Source organism: Martes martes (assembly GCF_963455335.1).
Source record: "Martes martes genome assembly, chromosome: 5".
NCBI lineage: Eukaryota > Metazoa > Chordata > Mammalia > Carnivora > Mustelidae > Martes > Martes martes.
In genome coordinates, this window is record NC_137892.1 from 132370966 (window position 1) to 132392051 (window position 21086).

At 38.4% G+C, this 21086-nt stretch overlaps 2 protein-coding genes across 2 annotated transcripts in view; one reads left to right on the forward strand and one right to left on the reverse strand.

The window, feature by feature from the left end:
* Window positions 1–1173: 1173 nt before the first annotated feature.
* On the forward strand, window positions 1174–12527 carry SELENOP (selenoprotein P). The gene is given in 7 exon segments (XM_080804754.1): window positions 1174–1230; window positions 4537–4752; window positions 5520–5732; window positions 7375–7492; window positions 11787–12170; window positions 12172–12181; window positions 12184–12527. Coding segments are annotated over 6 exon segments (1119 nt in total). The 5' UTR covers window positions 1174–1230; window positions 4537–4549; the 3' UTR covers window positions 12375–12527.
* A 712-nt stretch (window positions 12528–13239) lies between these two features.
* The window catches only part of CCDC152 (coiled-coil domain containing 152), a 32465-nt gene continuing 24618 nt past the window's right edge, over window positions 13240–21086 (reverse strand). Inside the window, exons 6-9 of the mRNA XM_080804755.1 lie at window positions 18622–18724; window positions 16609–16736; window positions 14304–14387; window positions 13240–13501 (exon numbers count right to left, since the gene is read on the reverse strand). Coding sequence (XP_080660881.1) covers window positions 13352–13501; window positions 14304–14387; window positions 16609–16736; window positions 18622–18724 — 465 coding nt within the window. The 3' untranslated portion in view covers window positions 13240–13351. The remainder of the gene's footprint in view (window positions 13502–14303; window positions 14388–16608; window positions 16737–18621; window positions 18725–21086) is intronic.

Genomic DNA, 21086 nt, shown 5'->3' on the forward strand with positions numbered 1-21086 from the left:
ATACATTCATAGTCAAAGCAAGCCTTACTTGAAAGTCATCACTGTCCAGGGATGACATCATCTGATAGTGCTTTTTACTTTACACACCATGGTGTGCTCACACGTAGCAGTTAATAGAAAGAATTCACCCCTCCCCTTTTTTTTAAGACTTTATTTGAGACAGAGAGGCAGAGAAAAAGAGCATGATGTTGGGAAAAGATAGAGGCAGAGGGAGAAGCAGACTCCCTACTGAGCAAGGAGCCCCACATGGGGCTCGATCCCAGCACCCTGAGATTGTGACCTGAGCCAAAGGCAGTTGCTTAACTGACTGAGCCTCCCAGGAGCCCCAACTTACCCCTTTATGAAAGAGTAAGAAGTTTCAGTTGAATTGGTGAAAAATTTGCAATTTCGCTACCTTTTCCATGTCCAACTACTACCACTAGACACTTTTATTTGCATGCTACTTATATTTGTAAATATTTCATATTCAATTCTTTAAAAATTCTGTAGGATACATAGGCCCTCCAAGGAGTAGGACATCTGTGATGAGAATATAAGGCCTGGTTTTCCCGCAGCTAGGAGGCCTGGTTTCTTGTTCCTTTCCTTCAGTGACCCCGCAGAGGTGTTGTGAGATCCCACACAGATCCGAGTTTTAAACACAGCAAAACAATCCAAGCAGGTCTGTAACCACAAGAGACCAAAAGTTCTGCAACAGCAGGTGACTTTTCTAAGAAAGCTCACACAGTCTGGGATAGGCTAACCTGGCCATGACAGAGCAGAAGGGAAAAAAAAAAAACCAAAAAAAACAAAGCCACAAAACCCTCTTAAAAAAAAAAAGCAGCAGCTTCACTTGCTGGCTCAGCAAATGTTTTTCCCTATTATAGTTTGAAAAAGAACATGACTTGGAGGCCCTTTTACCCTTAGTCCTTCCTCCCGCCCCCGACTGTACCATTAAATCCTAGATACTGGGGTGACTGAAAAGGATAGGGAATAAATCAGTAATTGCAAAAAAAACTTTCTCCCCATTTTCTGCTTGGCAGGACTTGCTACTTTCTTCTAAGTTGTTTATAATGATCCATTCAAGGGTTTGCTCTGCTTGTGAAGGTCACAGCCCCAGCGGGCAATGAACTTTGGACTATGGCTAGAGCGAGGTAAACAACAGCACTATAAATACCAGGGCTTTGGCTGTGGCTTGGAGGAGCTGCAGGGCTGAGCAGAGAGTGAGGAAGCCCGCTGGTTGGAAGGGGTTGTGTAAGTCGCAACTTTGTGTTTGCCAATATTTGATTCTTTGAGAGTTTGGTAAATAATTTGATTTTGAGCCTGATAAAATGTTTCTGTCCTTAGGATAGAGTTTTAAAAAGGGACATGGGTAAATGAAGTGAAAAGAATACAAAAGGAAGAGAACAAAAGAGTCTGGAATTGGGTGGGGTAGGTGAGGCTCTGCCTGGGGGACGAGGCAGTCCTTACAGATTTCTGCCCTGCCTGCTGGACGGGGGTGACTCTGCAAAGAGTTGTGTTGTTTTGTAGGCGATATTGCGTGTTCAGGCTTGACTATCTCCCACGGAAATGCAGAGAATCCCGGGAACAATCAGACCCTGGGTTTGAGGGGGTTGAGACAGGTGTGGCCTTTCTGCAGGGCCGTGGAAATGTCCAGGGGTACTGTGAGCGGTTTCGGAAAACACCGCACAGGACAACACAAGACCTGGTGTGGGGGGTGGGGGGGAGCAGGGTGTGTCCACTGTGTGGAAGAGGTTGTCCTTGATGAAATGCAGGGTTTGTAGTGTACAAGGTGAGCGGGTACTTTCAGGTGAACAAGGAAGGGCCCTCAGAGGCCAGCCTGGAGTTCGGGGGTTGGGAGGGGGGAGTTTCTGCATATTTGCCTTTTAATGGGGGAATTTAAAACAGACATAAGTCTGCATGTGGTCAAAAATCTTGTTTGGTGATTGAAAAGTGGTGGGATTAGTGAAATTGACAGTTACTTTAAATAGCTTCCAGTATTCCAGCTGTGTGATCTATCTTCATTATTTTTAACATCGCTATCTGATAGATATGATAATCAAATGTTTATTTTGCAGAAGTGATCCTAAGAAAATAAAGTTGAACAGCCTATTGATTATACAATAGAAAAAAGTTTGTGGGAACTGCATAAGCCACTACCCTAGGCCAATGGCTTTATGTCCTTTTTCATCAAGAAACTAAATGGGGCAAATAAGGGAAAGAGTCTTTTCATTTATCTTTACTATTTAGCCCCTTTAGAGGATATGTATATGGTGAAGTGATGAATTCACCAAGTGGTGAATTTATGCTGAAGATCATATAGTTGCTGAAATTATGTTCTAGAAAGTAGGGGCTCGCCCTCCATTCTAGTAAGAAACAAAACAGGGGCACCTGGGTGGCTCAGTGCGTTAAGCCTCTGCCTTCGGCTCCGGTCATGATCTCAGGGTCCTGGGATCGGGCTCTCTGCTCAGCAGGGAGCCTGCTTCCCCCCCTCTCTCTGCCTGCCTCTCTGCCTACTTGTGATCTCTGTCTGTCAAATAAATAAATAAAATCTTAAAAAAAAAAAAAAGAAACAAACAAAAAAGAAACAAAACAAATGGAAATACTTTGATGTTCTCTTTGCCTTCCTCAGGCATAAACCAGTAAAACCCTGGCTTCTATAGCTGTTAATGGATTTAGCAGAACTGGTTTGAATCCCGTCTCTTTTGTGACTCACACCTGTGTGGACTTGGACACGATGCCGAACTCGCTCTCAGCCACTGTTTCCCGAGCTGCAGAAGGAGGGGGTGATGGTCCCACAGTTGTAAGGATTAACTGGCAGGCTATGGGGAAGTGCTTAGCACCACCTTGTTGAGTTCCATAAATTCTCAATGAGTGGTGGCTATAATTAGGGTAATTGTGCCGTGTAGAAATAACATCCTAAAGAAATCCCCTCGATTTAGTCCAGATGCATCCTCTATTTTTAAATAGTAGAATCTTAAAAGTATTAGAATAGTTGGGATGGACTTAATAAATCATTTAATTTCCCTCTCTTTTCTTTTAGTTAGGCTCTTATCAAGATACCCTATCCAGGTAGGAATTTTGTGCTGTTAAATGACGTGAAAGATAGTCAGGTTTTTAAAAATTCTGTCCACATCTACCAGTGCACTAGAGCCCCACTCAATCTGGTTCTAGCCTTTCTATATGCATCTTAATTCTGGGCTCACTCTGGGTAACTGATCATTAGCTGCCCACCTTCTTTCCCTCCCTTGTGTCCCCCCAAAGTACTTTTACTTTCTTATCCCAGATTAGCGCCTGAAAGTGTGCCAACTTCCCAGTTCCAGAATGTTCTCTCTCCATGGACTTTGATATCAGAATAAGCCTGTTCCTGGGTGGATTTTTTCTTTTTCTGCTCGTCTCTGCTGAATGAGTTCCTATTTTTGCTACCTCTCTACAGATCCCTTGTCTTATGTGTACCTCACTGCTGGGAGAGTTAGCCTTAGTTTGGGGATATTTCTGGTCGGATACTGAACTTTTCTACTCAGAGGAGGGCATATTTTTACCCATCTAGTCACAGAAACTTCCTGAAAGTCATGGTGCCAATACATAGGCAGAGTTTAATTGCAGTGAGTTTGGAGTGGTAGAGGGACAGTGGTTTGTGGCGTATCTCCTTGGTCAGAGTTTTTTCTTTGGTCATATTTACCTCAGATGTGGTAGTAACAACTTGGGAGGCGGTTTTATACCTGAAAAGATTCAAACTCTTTTTTGTTAACATAGAGCTAGACTTTAAAGAGTAAGAGGAACAAAAGAGCCATACCCAGGAGACTTAGAAATGCAGAATGCTTGAACCTGTGGAGCTAAGGGCCCCACCCCAGCCACCTTCACGGTGGCAAATTGCCCTCACTGCCACCTCCTTTCTTCCTGGGTTCTCTTTCCGTGCTGGCTCTTTTCCTTCCTGTGCAGAATCCCCCTTACCCTTTTCCTTTCTTAGATTGGTAGGGGGCAGAAAGCGGCAGTCAGAACTTGCATCTCCAAGCTCTTATTTGAGAGAAAGAGAGAGTCACATGAGGTGGGGGAGGGGCAGAGGGAGAAGCAGAGTCTCTGCTGATGTGGGGCTCCATCCCTGGGCCCCAGGATCATGACCTAAGCCAAAGGCAGACCCTTAACCCACTTAACCAGCTGAGCCACCCAGGCGCCCTGCATCTCAAAAAATCTTGTTTGCAGAATGTTACTTGGTTACAGAGGCCACAGTCTCAAAATTTTTCTAAACCTTTATCTTCTAGACAAGTAGTTGGCTGCCTGTTGAGGCAGGTCTCCACGGCTACACAAATGTTTCTGGCCAAGCCAGGTGGTTCAGAGATGCTTGGACAACTCCCCTGCCTCTGGCGGATTTTTTAACCCCTTCTGGGGTGGGAAGATTGGTGCGGGCAGGCCCAACATAATGAGCCCCGCAACCCTGGGATGGAATCCCAGGCTAGCTGCTGATGGGAAGGGGAATGGCACTGGCTGGATTTATAGAAATCCCTGGTTATGACTGTGAAGTCACCTGTGAAGATGACAGAAAGGTTTCCTCTATTACAGGACAACCCCAGCAATGTGGAGAAGCCTGGGGCTTGCCCTGGCTCTCTGTCTTCTCCCAGGGGGAGGAACAGAGAGCCAGGGACAAAGCTCCTTTTGTAAGCAACCTCCAATGTGGAGCATAGGAGATCAGAATCCAATGCTGAACTCAAGTGGTTCAGTGACAGTGGTGGCCCTTCTTCAAGCCAGCTGATACCTGTGCATTCTGCAGGCATCCAGGTGAGTGTCATTCTGTGCTCCAGGACTTCTCAAGGGGAAAGCTTTTGAACATGTACATACATACATAAAAGAAACATAGAAATGGAAAAGATGTGTTTATTAAATCACATCTTTAGGAAAACATACATGTTTGCCTAAAACATCTTAGAAGAAAGTATACCAGGAGGATATATACCAGAGCATTTATAGTGGTTTTCCTGGGATTATAGAAAAATTTTCTTCATTTTATGGACACATAGTTTGTAATGTCTTACTAAATATGTATTACTTGTGTAATGAAATGTTCTAAAATGTAATCCTGCAACTATATTAGTTATTTTGATAGAGGAAGCAAATGCGAGTGCTTTGCTGGAGTAGAATCAACACTAGACTTGCCATCAAATGTCCTGTGTCATTTCACAAATAACATATATGTATATATAAATTATATGTATAACAAATATGCTTATATTTGTTAGGCTCTTCAGTAAATATTTATTGGGTAGAATTCTCTGTCAAATGGATTAAAAAATGTACACTTTGTAAGATTAATTTGAGGACCAAATGAGTTATTGCTTGTGCAGTCATTTAGCATGAGGTTTTAACTGAGCACAAGTATTCAATAAATAATTGAAAAAACATAAGTTTTAGTTTTTTACAACAATATAAAGAAGAGATATAAGTAAAAAATAGCAAAAGAGTTCCGTGTAAAAAATAGTGAGGAGAGAGAAGTCACTAATAAATTAAATGAGATTATTCCTTTTTTGTATTTTTCCCAAATATTTCAGATTGGAAGACCTGCGAGCAAAATTGGAGAAAGAAGGATATTTGAACATCTCTTACGTTGTTGTTAATCATCAAGGACTTTCTTCTCAGTTACAGTATATGAATCTTAAAAATAAGGTTTCAGAGCATATTCCTGTTTATCAACAAGAAGAAAACCAAACAGATGTCTGGACACTCTTAAGTGGGAAAAAGGATGACTTCCTCATATATGACAGGTGTGTATGACACACACCACACGCACCAAATTAAAACATAACCTGCTTTGCATTTAATTTAAGAGGAAGTGATTTAAAATAAGACATCTTCTTTTGTTTTTATTACCAGATACTCAGAGTGAACACATTAAAATGTTTGGTTTTAATGTTTTTTGAAATCACTTTCTTTTGTGCAAAAGAATCCACCATTCTAATAGGGAAACACAAAAAATTGACTATATGCCAGCCGCCCCCCACCCCCCAAGATTAGCATTCTGAAAAAGAAGGAGCAATTTGCATATCGTGGACAATTCTAACCTGAGAATTTTGCAGATGAGTAACTATACTTTGCAGACCACTTGCTTATCTCTGTTCTGATTAGTAGTTTAAGAGTGACATACCTGAATTTCTAAACTATAAAGTATGTTAATCATTTATGTCTAATCTGCATAAATCTATAAAGTATGTTAATCATTTAGGTCTAATCTGCATAAATCTGCTTTTGATCCCTTGAATGAATAAAACATTTGTATTTTGAGGGAACCTAGATGGTTACATTATTTGATAAGACCAACATGACTAGTTGATGCTGTTTTCTTTGGACTCTCAGAAATGGTGAGCCAGACTCTGTTTAGGCCTAAGCCCTACTTTATCTTACTCTAAATATTTTTTTTATTGTGTTATTTTAGTCACCATAATACTCTAAATATTTTTAATATTATGTGTTCTTTTTGGACTATAAACTTCTAGTTTACATAGTTGCAAAGTGTAGTTCTTTGATATTCACATAATGTTATATATCCTGGGTAAAATGTGGGCAAGAAGGACATTTCAACTCCACCGTTTCTCAGAATACCAAGTATTGTAATTCCATTTCTTTCATTATGCTGAAATTTTTGTTGCATCAGAGATATAATATATATATATACACACACACACATATATATATATGTATGTATTTTAAAGATTTTGTCTATTTATTTGACAGAGAGAGAGATCACAAGTAGGCAGAACAGCAGGCAGAGAGAGGGGGAAGCAGGCTCCCCCCCAAGCAGAGAGCTCCCCGCCCCCCCCACCCCCCCAGCAGAGAGCCCAATGTGGGGCTTGATCCCAGGACCCTGAGATCATAACCTGAGCTGAAGGCAGAGGCTTAACCCACTGAGCCACCCAGGCACCCCTGCATCAGATATATTTTTTAACTAAATGGGCTACTTGCTAAGAAATGAGGATCTTTTTTTGTTATGCTGTAAATTTTTTGTTGTGTGGAATTTGTGCTGCCATAGTAGTTATGAAAACCTCATGTGATTTGCAGAGCCCAATTTATAATAAGTCAATGGTTTGGGCATTGGTAGTTTATGTGTCTTACCAAACTGTATTTGACCAAGTCATAGTGACTAAACTTAATGTAGTTTTGATATTGTTGGCTTATCTATAACATTTTGAAATGCTTTTATTAGATTCACTGTATCCTTGCTGTGACCTAAGGTGGTATTCAGTGCCAGGGAGCTGATCTGAGACCCCATTCAAGGAAACTTACTGAAATTGTGAATGGATGGGTCTTCGTTATAAGACCATTAAGCCAACAATGCATGTCCCAGACTGCTTATATACGATTACCGTACAGAAACTATTGTAACCATATTGTGTTTGTCCTTTTTTTCAGATGTGGCCGTCTTGTATACCATCTTGGTCTGCCTTATTCCTTCCTAACTTTCCCATATGTAGAAGAAGCCATTAAGATTGCTTACTGTGAAGAGAAATGTGGAAACTGCTCTCTCACGGTATTTTATTTTTCTCAATTATTTTTACTGGGAGAAAAGAGAAAATCTTTTAGGAGCTATCTAAATTGTTTCAAGACCAATTAGCTAATCAGTGTTTCTGTTGGCTATATTAAAAATAAACAACAGTAATTTCTATAATTACACACTCCTTCTATTATGTAACATGTACTGTAAGACATTTTTTCAAGATCCGTATTCCTGCTTTTATCTAGGAGTTTTGAAAACAAAAGTCAGTATAGATCACATATTTCAAATATCACCAAATGATATTGCATGTGTTCAAAGTGCTCAAAGAATTCAGCCAACATAAAATAACATTATTGTAATATCCGAATGTGTTCACGTAAGAGCATACTTATAGCAAAGCTAATTTATGGCATTACCTGAAATGGAACCCAGACAGCTACTTAATTTGTCAAGGATCAGCTTTTCTGTGAAGCCCTTACACTGTCTGCCCATTTTGTAGCCAGAATCACCATGTTTTACGTTTATTTCACAACAGAATAGATTTTCTACTCATTACTGATATTTCTCGTCTTAACAACTGTGAGGATATTTCTTCCTTGTTATAAGAAGCTCTCTATTTAAATATGGTTTATGAAAAGATACTCAAAGAATTGATTTTAATTTATACTAACTAGAACCCCTCCCCCATGTTGAAAAGGAAAATAATTCCAAACAATTTTCCTTAATAGGACAAATTGGAAAAATTTAAACTCAAATTTAAACACAATTCCTTTTTTAAAAAAAGATTTTATTTATTTATTTGATAGAGATCACAAGTGTGCAGAGTGACAGGCAGAAGGAGAGGGAGAAGCAGGCTCCCCACTGAACAGAGAGCCCAATGCTGGGCTCAGAGGTTAATGGCAGATACTTAACCATTGAGCCACCCAGGCACCCCTAAAAATAATTCTGAATTTGATTTGTGAGCTATACATCTTTCAGATTTTTTCATATGTAAAGAAAGCCACCTCAATTTTTAATGAACAGTTTAATTAACTAATTTAGTTGTTATTAAGCATAACAGGTTAATTACTCTAGTTATATAATTTTCACATTTTAATCTTTGTTATAATACTATGAAGCTTATTCTACTGCTTTTAGAGAGGGGGAGACTCAGATAATGCAAATAAAGTATTAACTCAGTGTCTGACTTCTAAGTGCTTAATAAATGCTAGCTAATATTGATTCCTCATATTCTGGGATTATTTTAATATTTTGCATTTTTGCAAGTGCCTAATAGTTACAAATATACCCAGTTATATTTAAACAAAGGCAGAAACAGTTCCCATAAATGCTTAAAATTTATGAGTCACCTGGAAATAGGAATAATATCCATATATACCTGATATGCCAAAGTAAATTGGACTTTTCCCATTTCATTGTATCCTAGATGCCATCAATTAAATGACACATTATTTTATGTACTATTTAAAAAAACACTGTCAAGGTAGGACACAATGTTGTAACACTATCAACAGTAGGATGCATTCTGATTTTAAAGACATTAAAATGTGAAAAAAATACATTGTAGGATCGATAAAATGTAGGATTGATAAAATAGAGTAATTGGTTTTTTGAAATTAGACTATTGCTACCAATCTTTGAACATTTAGAACACTATGTGGTATATTTTAAACATTTATCAAATTGTTACTAAGTTTGTCAAATTGTTTATAGTATTAAATTCTCAAAAGTGAAGGAAATAGTCAAAACTAAAAGGCACCCTATGAAATGGGAGAAGATACTTGCAAATGACATATCTGATAAAGGGTTAGTATCCAAAATATATAAAAAACTTCTAAAACTCAACACCAAATAACCCTAATAATCTAATTAAAAATAGGGCAGAACACATGAATAGACATTTTTCCAAAGAAGACATATAAGAGGGCAAACACACATGAAGAGATGTTCAACATCACTGATCATCAGGGAAATACAAAAACTGTAGTGAGATACCACTGCGCACCTGTCGGAATGGCTAAAATCAGTAACACAAGAAACGACAGGTATTGGCGAGGATGTGGAGAAGGGGGATCCCTCTTACACTGTTGGTGGGAATGCAAACTGGTGCAGCCGCTGTAGAAAACAGTATGGAGGTTCCTCAAAAAGTTAAAAATAGAGCTACCCTATGATCCAGGAATTGCACTAGTGGGTATTTACCCAAAGAATACGAAAATACTAATTTAAGAGGATACATGTACCCCTCTGTTTATGGCAGCATTATCCACTATAACCAAATTACAGAAACAGCCCAAGTGTCTATTGATTGATGAATGGATACACACACACACACACACACACACACAGGAATATTACTCAGCCAGAAAAAGAATGAAATCTTGCCATTTGCAACGGTGTGGATGGAGCTAGAGAGTATTACGGTAAGTGAAATAGAGAAAGACAAATACCGTATGATTTTACTCATATGTGGAATTTAAAAAACAAAACAAATGAACATGGGGGAAAAAAGAGGCAAACCAAGAAACAGATTCTTAATTACAGAGAACAAACTCAGGGTTGCTGGAGGGGAGGTGGGAGGGAGGGATGGGTTAAACAAGTGATGGGCATTAAGGAAGGCACTTGTGATGAGCACTGGGTGTTATATGTAAGTGGTGAATCACTACATTCTGCACCTGGAACTAATATTGTACTGAATGTTAACTATCTGGAATTTAGTAAAAATTTGGAAAAAATAAAAAAGAAATAAAATAAACAAAGCAAAAAAAAAAAAAGAAAGAAAGAAAGAAATGAACAAATGAGCCAAGGGGGAAAAAGAGGGGCAGGGTGGCAAACCAAGAACCAGAAACAGACTCTTAACTACAGAGAACAAACTAATGGTTACCAGAGGGGAGGGGGGATGGGGGAGGGAAATGGGTGAAACAGGTGATGGGGATTAAGGCGTGCACCTGTTGTGATGAGCACCAGGTGTTGAATGGAAGTGCTGCATCACTATATTGTACACCTGAACCTAATACTACATTGTATGTTAACTAACTGGAATTTGAATACAAACTTTAAAAATTACATTGAATTCTTAAAAGTACCATTTAATAGTTGTATGCAAAAATCCAGTGGAATTTTTAACTTTTCAAAAACAGTGAACACTTAGAAGATCAATGTGAGAGACCAAAGACTCACTAACTGTGCTTACAAATCACTTTAGGTAAAAGTTTCGTATGACGCTGCTCTGTCTGTAAGCTTTGAGCCTATGATTTGTGGGCACACAAAACAATGAAAAAAAAAAAAAGACTTGCAGCAAATTAACTAGATTGATGCAGAATGGAATCTCTTGCTCAGTGGAAAATTGGCAGCATTTGCTCCTTGACCCCCACAGCCTGACAGGAGGGACATAGTAACAAAAGTAGTGAAATTCAAAACATGGCGTAAGTTGAGGCATGAAAAATGACTCATTTCGAGCAGAGTTTATTGGCATCTTTGAGTTATCAGAAATTAGTTTGCTTCAGAATATAGCATTATATTTGAATAGAATAGTAAATTGACACAGGTATGAAAGGTTCCGTGTAGTTCAGCTGCTTCTAAGATTTGGTATTTGTTTGACTTTACTGCAATCAGTGCTAAGTTCTTTTAACCAGTTAATCTAGTTTTCCTTCTGCAGATGTCAGGTGATTTGCATTCTTTTTAAGCCTTATCTGTCTCTTAATTCTTCAGAATTCTTTTTTTTTAAGGTTTTATTTATTTATTTGACAGAGAGAGAGAGAGAGAGAGAGATCACAAGTAGGCAGAGAGGCAGACAGAGAGAGAGGAGGAAGCAGATTCCCCACTGAGCAGAGATCCCAGGACCCTGGGGTCATGACCTGAGCCGAAGGCAGAGGCCTTAACCCACTGAGCCACCCAGGCACCCCTCTTCTTCAGAATTCTTAAAAATTTGGGAAATGCTCTTGATAAGGAAAATTTGAATTCTGCTGTTGATTTAACCAGTATAGAACCTTAGGTGAACTGTTGAATTTTAATTGGCTTATGTTGTATTTTACCTATTTGCAAAACATTAATGATAATTCCCTTGTAAGAGGCTTGGGGAATCTTTAAGTGCAGACTTTGTACAAGAAGCAGTTTGTAATTAGGTGTGATGGAAAGCAAATATTAATAAGTCTAGGTGTTGAAACCGATTTCAGATTTTTATCTCATTAATATAATGCTAGAAAAACAAAGCCAGTTCAATCCTAATTAACTGGCTTGAATGTTACATATTTTAGCTCTGCAAATCATTTTTTGTGCACTCTTGCTAAATCTTTACATTTGTTGATAAGTGATTGTAAATTTGTTCTAGACCCTGGAAGCTAAAGACTTCTGTGAAATGGTATCTTCGTCTACTGTGGGAAACACAACAGAGGCTCCCCAACCACACCATCACCACCACCACCACCACCACCATCATCACAAGCATGGGCATCAGCATCACAGGAACGAGGAGCTTTCGGAGACTCAGCGACCAGAAGGCCCAGATGCGGCTGAGTATCCTGCTCCTCAAGGCCTTCATCGGCACCGTAAACACAAGACCCACCAAAGACAGGGCCACCCAGAGAACTGAGATCTGCCAGCAGCAAGTGAAGGTTTACAACTTTCTGTCCCACAAAAGAAGCTCTGACGAAAGGGTTGTATAAATCAGTTACTCTGCACATTGCCTAAAGATTCAGGGTTGGCCCCTAGCAGCTGATGCTGACACTGACGACATCTGATATTTGAAAAAACAGGGTCTGCAATCACCTGACAATGTAAAGAAACCCTCCCCTCTTTATGCAGCTGACAGGGACTTTGGGCAGAGGAGAACGTCATTGAATCTTGACAGTGACGTTTGCCTCCAGCTGCCTGACAAGCAAGTCAGCAGCTTCAGCCCACAGAAGCCAGCACCAATTGAAGCTGAAAAAATAAGGCCAGAATGTGAAAATGACCTTCATACTAAATAGTTAAATAAGACATACTCCCCAAGTAGGTCTGGACAATTTCATTTCCAGCATTTTATAAGCTAATTAATACTGATCCAAAAATAAGAATTGGATTTGTACAAACATGGAGAAATCTATTACATTGGCTTCCAAATTTTAAAATTTAAATCAAAGAAATTTTGACCCAAACCATGTTTTATTTTATTATAAAGGTGATTGCAGCATTTGGTTAATATGTTTTTCTTTTTCTTTTTCCAGCATTCTACTTGCTTTAATGAGAACAGAGACATAAACTATGACCTAGGGGTTTCTGTTGGATAGTTAGCAATTTAGAATGGAGAAGGAACAACAAAGACATGTTTTCCATTTTTTTCTTTACTTTTTTCTCAAAAAAAAATTACCTTAGTCTTTTTAATCTTTTTTTAATTGATTAAACCTTTAACTCAGTGAATTCGTCTTTAAGTTCCAGAAATACTGACACATGAATATTTTGCTAGGACTACATTTTAAATATCTACTTAACACTTTGTATATCTAAGAGTCTTGATTTTCACTATCATGTATGAAATGAAGCCCCTATATCTTATTTTCTTTATCTAGAATATCATACTCTTAAATTTGAGATAGTCTGTCTTGAGAGTTGTAATGGAAAAGATAAAAGAATGTTGTCTATCTCTTGGTTGTTTAGAAAGTATTTCCATAGTCAATGATGGTTCAATAGGTAAACTCAGGCCTATAAACCTGAACTCCTTTATGGTTAATACTGTTAAGCAAGAATGTAGTACACGATTGGCCAGATATGGATTTGTTTAAATAAACTCAATTTAAAAAGTTTGAAGCTCTCCTTTTTCTTATTATTTGGGCAGTATGTTGTTCTATTAATGATAGAAGCAAATTTTCACCTGCTTTTAAAGAAATTAGGTAGCAACTAATGAATTTACTATCCTACTCAAAACCGTCTACGCTTAAGGTAAGAACCTTTGCCAGTAGGTTTAAGTTCAGAATCTTTGTTAAGGGAGAGACGTTGCTCTAAATCATGAATGGTATTACGAAGAACTGCAATCTCCTTGTTTTTTTCTTCTTGAAGATGTTGAAGCTTCTAAATAAAGCAGAATGAAATTTGTTACCGCAATTCAGAAATAGGATTAAATACAAGAAACAAACAAACAAAAAAAACCAGTAAAAACTTCATTTCTGGCTTAAGTAGGTATTTTAAAAGAGCTTATTTTGAAAGGTTTAGAATTTTATCTTCAGGAGGCTTATGGGGTAAAAGGGGAATAAGGATACCAAAATACGTATTAGCACCATTTGTTCTAGTTTATTCCCTTCTCCCTATAAAGCTTGAAGTTATAAACCATAAAGGAGTTGAACAAAAAGAAACCTATTATCTGAGTGCCTAAATAACTTCAGAATAGTAGGTCACCCCTAGTTCAGAATATATTACAGAATTTGGGCCATATTAGATGGCCCCAAGAGTCAAGGACTTCTGTAATGTTTTAATTTACTGCTAAGATTTATAATTTTAAATTAAAGGTGACTTTTAAAGTTTTATCTATATTTTAGAGAGAGAGAGCACTCAGTGGGGAGGGGCAGGAGGAGGGAGAGAATCTCTCAAGCATTTTCCATGCTGAGCACATGGCCCAATGCAGGGCTCAATCTCATGACCCTGAAATCATGACTTGAGTTGAAACCAATAGTCTGATGCTTAACTGAGCCCCCCAGGCACCCCAAGTTGAAAGTCACTTTTAAAGATCATTCAAAACCCAAGATCTTCCTGGTTGTGTGATATATTTTAAGAAAAACCATTAAGTATATCGTTAGTAAATACTAGACAGCTTTTATAGAAACACACTAAGAAAATGTTTTCTTAAGAAATAGCTATGGAAGAAAATCTCACATACCCTTCTGTAGATACTCTGTGGCAAAACAGTAGAATCTGGATATGATTTTGATTTAGTTTGAACTCTTGCTAGTTTGGCATCAAACTGAATCAAGTTTAAAAAGAAATTATTGAGAACATTCTAGCTAAACAACTAAAACAATTATTTCTCTAAATACAAGCATGAGTCATTATATTTTTAATATAATCTGTGATTTAAGTATATTCTCTGTATAACACAAGATAGAGAAGTCTTCCTCTAAAGGAACAATTTTTAAGAAAGAGCAAAGAACACCCAAACAAGATTAACCTTGCTGCGTGTTAAATTACCTGGAGAGCTTTCTAAAAGTACCAAATGCCTGGGCAGTACCTTAGAGATTCTGGGAGAGAGTCAGCATAATCTTTTTGTTAAGACGTTAGGAAGGAATCTAGATAACCAGGATTAGGAATCTACTTAACATAAAGATGGGTAAAATATTTTCATGTTACCATGAATGTCCTTTAGTAAAGAAAAAATAGTGTAGTCAACAGTCATGGGGTAAAAACTCGTATTACCCTTCTGTAAAATCTTTGAGGCTGAGTAGAAGTTGGATATAATTTTAGTTTGAACTCTTATTGATTTGACATTAAACTGAATCAGGTTTAAAAGTTCTCATAAGTTATTCTTACAGGTCATATTTTTTTGCAAAATCTTCCCTGTCATCTTTTTTTTTTTTTTTTTTTAGATTTTACTTAATTTGCCAGAGAGAGAGAGAGTGAGCGAGCGAGCGAGCAGGGGGAGTGGCAGGCAGAGGGAGAAGCAGGCTCCCTACTGAGCAGGGAGCCTGATGCGGGACTCGATCTCAGGACCTGGGATCATGACCTGAGCTGAAGGCAGATTCTTAACCGACTGAGCCAGCCAGGTATTCCACAAAGCCTTCCCTTATATTTCTTCCCTTCACGTTGAGTTCAGTGTAGCCTCTTTGTGGTCCAAAAACAAACTCAGTGAGATCGTGTTCTGGTTTAGGGAGGTAAATGGATAGCTATGATGAAGGTGAATAACAAAAAGTTCTGTATATCAGTGTAAACAACAGACTTGGGCTAGACCAGTGACAGGCACAGATGGCAAACAGAATGCACATTTTCAGGAAATGGATTAGACGTTGACGGTAAATCTTGAAACACAGCCTACTGTATCTCAGTTGGCTATCCAGCCCTTCCTCTCTGTGGGTTGTGGGCACACTTGACCAGAGAAAGTGGCAGCAGCAAAATGCCTCTCAAGTCAACACCAGTCCCCCTTTGCACAAGGAGTATACGGATTTCACCACTGTACCTTACCAAGCACCCCGAGATACCAAGTTCATGAACGTGAATAGTAACTGAACTAAGCTGGTGAATTCTGACAGCATAAGGTGAAGTGGGAGTCAGCTGGGGAAAAGCAATGGAAGAATGATGGACGTGGAGATGCGTAGAATCTAGAAAAAATTTTTAAAGGATACATTCTCAAAACATTCATGTCTTAGAGATTCTGACATCTGGCTAAACAACCTCCTGAAAGGGCTTTAGACCTTAGGACTGGCGCGGTAGCCTTTGAAATGCCCTATTTGAAGTCCCTTTAACATTAAAAAAAAAAAAAAAATCTGGTTTGTCTGCCTTTATGGTAAGTATTTTCCACACGTTTATTAGAGAGCAACTTGTCTCTTCTTCTTCTTCTTGTTTTTTAAAAAATATTTATGTGACAGAGACAGAATGAGAGAGGGAACACAAGCAGGGTGAGTGGGAGAGGGAGAAGCAGGCTTCCTGTCGAGCAGGGAGCCTGATGTGGGGCTCGATCCCTGGACCCTGAGACCACGACCTGAGATGAAGGCAGACACCTAGACAGAGCCACCGAGTTGCCCCAACTTGTCTCTTTTTAATAAAGCTGAAGGAATTTCTAATTGGTTTACAAGCATTCCACAGTTTCTGCTAAAGAGAGAAAAATGTTAAGGATTAGAAGCATTCGCTCCACTGCTGGAATGGTGGTCCTATGATGCTTGCCTGGACTCAGCTACACAGTGTGGGAAATGCTGAGTTGCAGGTCTCCTGTCCCAGAGGAAACGGCAGTCTCTGTGGATCTTTTCAATGACTGAAGAGTCCCACCTTCAGGCCAAGTGCTGAAAGGCAAGGTAGCTAGCTGTGTCCAATGTTTGAGAACTGCATGTGATGGAGAGTGATGGCTGTGTGTGTGTGTGGGTGTGTGTGTCAGGGTTTTATCTTCTCCTGAAATTTATCTTACTGCGATGAAAAAAAAAAGTACTATTTAGACTAAGGGACACATCTTCAAATTTAGCAAACTCTCGCATACTTACCTCTAACTGTAATTTGATAATTTCACTTTGTTTCTCCTTTTCTTGAGTTCTCAACTTTGCATTTAACTCTGAAATTTCTACCTCCTTTTTCTCTATCAGTTCTTTATGCTTTTCTTCATTTGACTCAACTGAACAAAAGTAAATAAAGTTAATTCATTTTAACTTTTCAAAAATCTTATAAATTTGTATTTCTTTAGCATTTTAAACAATCCACAAGAAAGTAGATTTTATTAATAAAAACATATGTTTTAGAAAGAATTTATATGCAGGTAAGCTTTTATATATTTTTGATAAGCCCCTGCAAATTGCTTGAAACACAAAGATGACCTGTGAAGTGCTTTTGAACAAATAAACTGATTTGTATTCTTAAATATCAATTACATACATTATATATATATAGACATATGTATATATATATACACAATATACATAAATATTTTATATATAATAAAGAATAGGAGACTTAGTAGTTAAAGAGTGACACAAAGCCTGGGTTCTGAGATACAGAGGGCTCCAAATTACCGGGTGATTTTAGGGCTACATCAAACCCCCACTAAACTCTATTCCACATGATTGGGTGTCTGTCATATTCACACCACATCTCTATGCTTCATCAAATTTCCTCTTCTCTCAACCTTCCTATTCCTATTATTGATATGTCATTCAGGATGGGAGCCTCAAGGAAATTTCCAACATTAGGGAGAAAAGAGTCAATTCATCCACAAGCCCTACCAATAAGGGCTCTCCATCCAGGACCAATCCACTACTTACTTAGTTTCAAGCCTTGTTTTTCTTCACTTGGACTCTGTGTCCAGGCTCTCAATCACAAGTCCCTACACCCTATACACTGTTGCCAGGTTAGTCTTCCTAAAGCATACCTCTAAGTATGGCCATCACCTTCACAAAACCTTTAATCACTTCCATTTTTTATCCTATAATTCAAACGGTCAAAGAATCCAGCCCTAGTCAGTTTTTGGCTTTTTACTTGCTAACCTTTCCATGGGGCACAAGAAAAGGTAGGAGATGGATTATTATTCCCCAGAATGTCCTATGTCTCCCCCTCTATATGTATTGGCTTTTATTTTTTTCTCTGCTGAGAGCTTTTTTTAAAAAGATTATTTATTTATTTATTTGACAGACAGAGATCACAAGCAGGCAGGGAGTGAGGCAGAGAGAGAGGGGGAAAGCAGGCCTCCCCGCTGAGCAGAGAGCCCAATGCAGGGATCGATCCCAGGACCCTGAGATCATGACCCGAGCTGAATGCAGAGGCTCAACCCACTTAACCACCCAGGCACCCCTCTGCTGAGAGATTTTTTCCCCCCATCTTCCCCAGTGCTTCAGAGCCATATTCAGTCTTTGGGATCAGGGTCTAGAACTTAAGAGTGTTGAAGGACAGAGTTAGTAAGTTTGATAAAGTTCCATTTAGAATTTTTTCCTTAAAAAAAAAAAAAAAAGAATTTTCCTTCATTGTTTGTGCATTTTAATTCTTTCCAAGAAGTTGTGGATAACTCAAGTTCACAAAACTTATCTTCTATGCTTTCTTCTAACACTTTGTAGATGTAGGTTTATATTCTGACTTATGCATTTCCAATAAACTTTTTCATATATTGTACATAAGTATGAGCCCATACTAAGAAAAGTTTTTATTACTTTCGTGAGACCAATTAACGCTCAGTGTAAGTTCATGAGACCTGCTTTAGTGAGGGAAGGAAACTTCATTACTGAAATAATATTCCATATGCAGACTAAATATCAAAGCTATTAATTATACACTTCACTGTAATCTTATAAGGGCATTAGCTGTTTCATATTAAGTAATGGCAAGTGCAAAAAATATAAATCCAGTTTAGAAATGTTGTAATTTATATCACATAAATATATAGAAAGGTACAAAACTTAAAATGCCTCAAGGCAATGTTCATTCAAGAATACTGGCAATTAATGAAAAATGTTTTACATGCATTTAAATTATTTTGTGATGTCTTAGAATTTAATAAGTTAAAAATAACTTACTTTTTTCCTGCATATCCTGATGAAGTTTCCTTATTTCTATCTTATATCCCTCCTCTTTGATTTTCATTTCACTCATAAGTTTGGCAATATTATTCTTATATTCCTAAAGATTAAAATATATATATTCATTCTCCAATTAAATATGTGTACACAACCTTCCATTAATTAGAAAGGTGAAATTCTAAAAGTTCATGTTAATTTTTAATATGTAATCATATCTAGAGGGAAAAAGGTATTGCTTATGCCCTGAATGAGCAGCTTTGAGAAGGATCAATTTCTGGTCCAAGGAGATAGAAACCATCTAGAGACAACGCCTTCTTATCTTTGCTTCCTGAATACTCATCACCAGTGTTTAACATATCATAGATGCTCAAAATATTTTGCTAATTTTTAATGAATAAATGCCATGATAGCATTAAAATATGTCCATTAAAGCTATACTTTAGAGACAATATTTGGTTCTTTTCGATAGCTGGCAAGCTTAATGTAATGTAAGATGAATCCTTTGAATGTGGCCTATTTCTGAAAATTATATATACATCCCTAATTCCCAGAAGGAGGTTAAGTACTACCCACGGTAAGGGTTAGCTTTATGAGGAGGAGGCTAGAGAAGGATGAATTTGGGAGTGGAAAAGTTCTCACCAGGTGCCCGAGACTGGTTTCCTCGGTTGCTAAAGCATGGAAGTGATTATTGTGCTAATGTGCTGAGGGGCATTCAGAGATGTGTTGGAGAGAAAGTCACCTAAGATAAAATTTACAATTTTTCCAGAGGGATATTTCTACATAAAGAAACCACTCTTGGGCCCAAGATGTAGGCAGGAAAAGGGAAAGCAGTAAGAATAAAAGTAAAATAGATGCTGAGAAAGGTACGTCAATGAAGGCACGAGGTTCAAGAAAAGCTTCTAAACTAAACATCTTAACAGCAGGGACTTGGTTTTACTCACCACTGTAACCTCAACTCCCAGTGTATATCTCTGGGTAATATTTGTTGAAAGAATAAGAGTGCCAACAAGAATTACTTAAGTCAAAATTTCCTAGTCTAGACCCAGGAAATGGGCTTTTGATGATCCATTAACTTTCTGAAATTGTATGAAAATTAGACACATGGATGTATGCATGTGTACCACTGAGCATTTTTCTCCGAGTGTTCACAGCTTTCAACAGATATTCAGCAGTATTGAGGTTAGATGTCCATAATTAAACATGGAGGTACATGTGCCAAGATTATAGAAGTTCAAGGGGAGATAATGTGGATACCTGCTTGTGCTACTTAACCTGCCTGGCAACTTATAGGACTAGCCAAACCTATCTAACCATTGGCAGTGATTAAAGCTTGGCAGGTGAATATAGGGGTGAATCTCATAAACTGCCACCTTTCACATGCATGTATCTAGATTTCTAGATGGGCAACCAGAGTTGGCCCTCATAAACTACTCCTGACTCAGCACTTGCTGCTCTGAGGAACCACAAGAGACAAGTCTATGTATGTTTCCATTCCCCATTGATTTTGCCATGGGAAGAGGCTAACACTGAAGTGGAAAGCGTCCGTTAATTTGGAAAGAGAATTTTCACTCCAGCCTCCAGGCAAAAAGGCTAGTTTAATAGGTGGGCTCGGGCCTGGCTATACCTCACTAGATTCTTCTCCCCAGCTTTAGCCTGTGTCAGCTCTGAGGAATCTAATTCTTTTCTCTCTCTAAGGGGACCAAGTCCCAAAAGTTATTCTTGGTTACCTTCTTTTCATTCACCTTCTGGGAACTTCAAATTACAAGGCGAAACCCCCATGTTGTGTTTTTGTTTTTATAAAATCTAAGGATCCTCTGTATGCAAGTTACAAAACCTCTTCCAGTCTCATAAATATGGTCTTCAGTACCTCCTAAGTGTTTTTCTAGAGAGTGGTTCTCCATATGTTTTGGATGTGCCTGGATATTTTGTGCTAGAGACTTCTCATTGGATTGAGGTCACCCTTAGTTTGCTTTGAACAGCTGCTAATTAAGAACTTCTGAATCTTGGATTATGGTTTTTTCCCTTTAATTTCCACCCCTTTGAAAACTCCTAAAGTATCCTAGGCAAAGTAATATTCTATGGTTTGACATTTTTTTTTAAGATTTTATTTGACAGAGAGAGATCAGAAGTAGGCAGAGCAGCAGGGAGAGAGTGAGAGGGGGAAGCAGGCTCCCCGCTGAGCAGAGAGCCCGATGGGGGGCTCGATCCCAGGACCCTGGGATCATGACCTGAGCTGAAGGCAGAGGCTTAACCCACTGAGCCACCCAGGCGCCCCTGGTTTGACATTTTAGAAGAGAAAGAAGGCAGCGATTTCTCCCTCCTCTCCCTGCCCCAATTATACCCTAACTTTTATATATATATAGTTGAGCTTTAGAAGCAAATATGGAAAGAATAGGAAAGAGGAAAAGAAAGGGATAGAGAAAAAGAAAAATAAAGGGTGGGATATATTCCAGAGATATTTA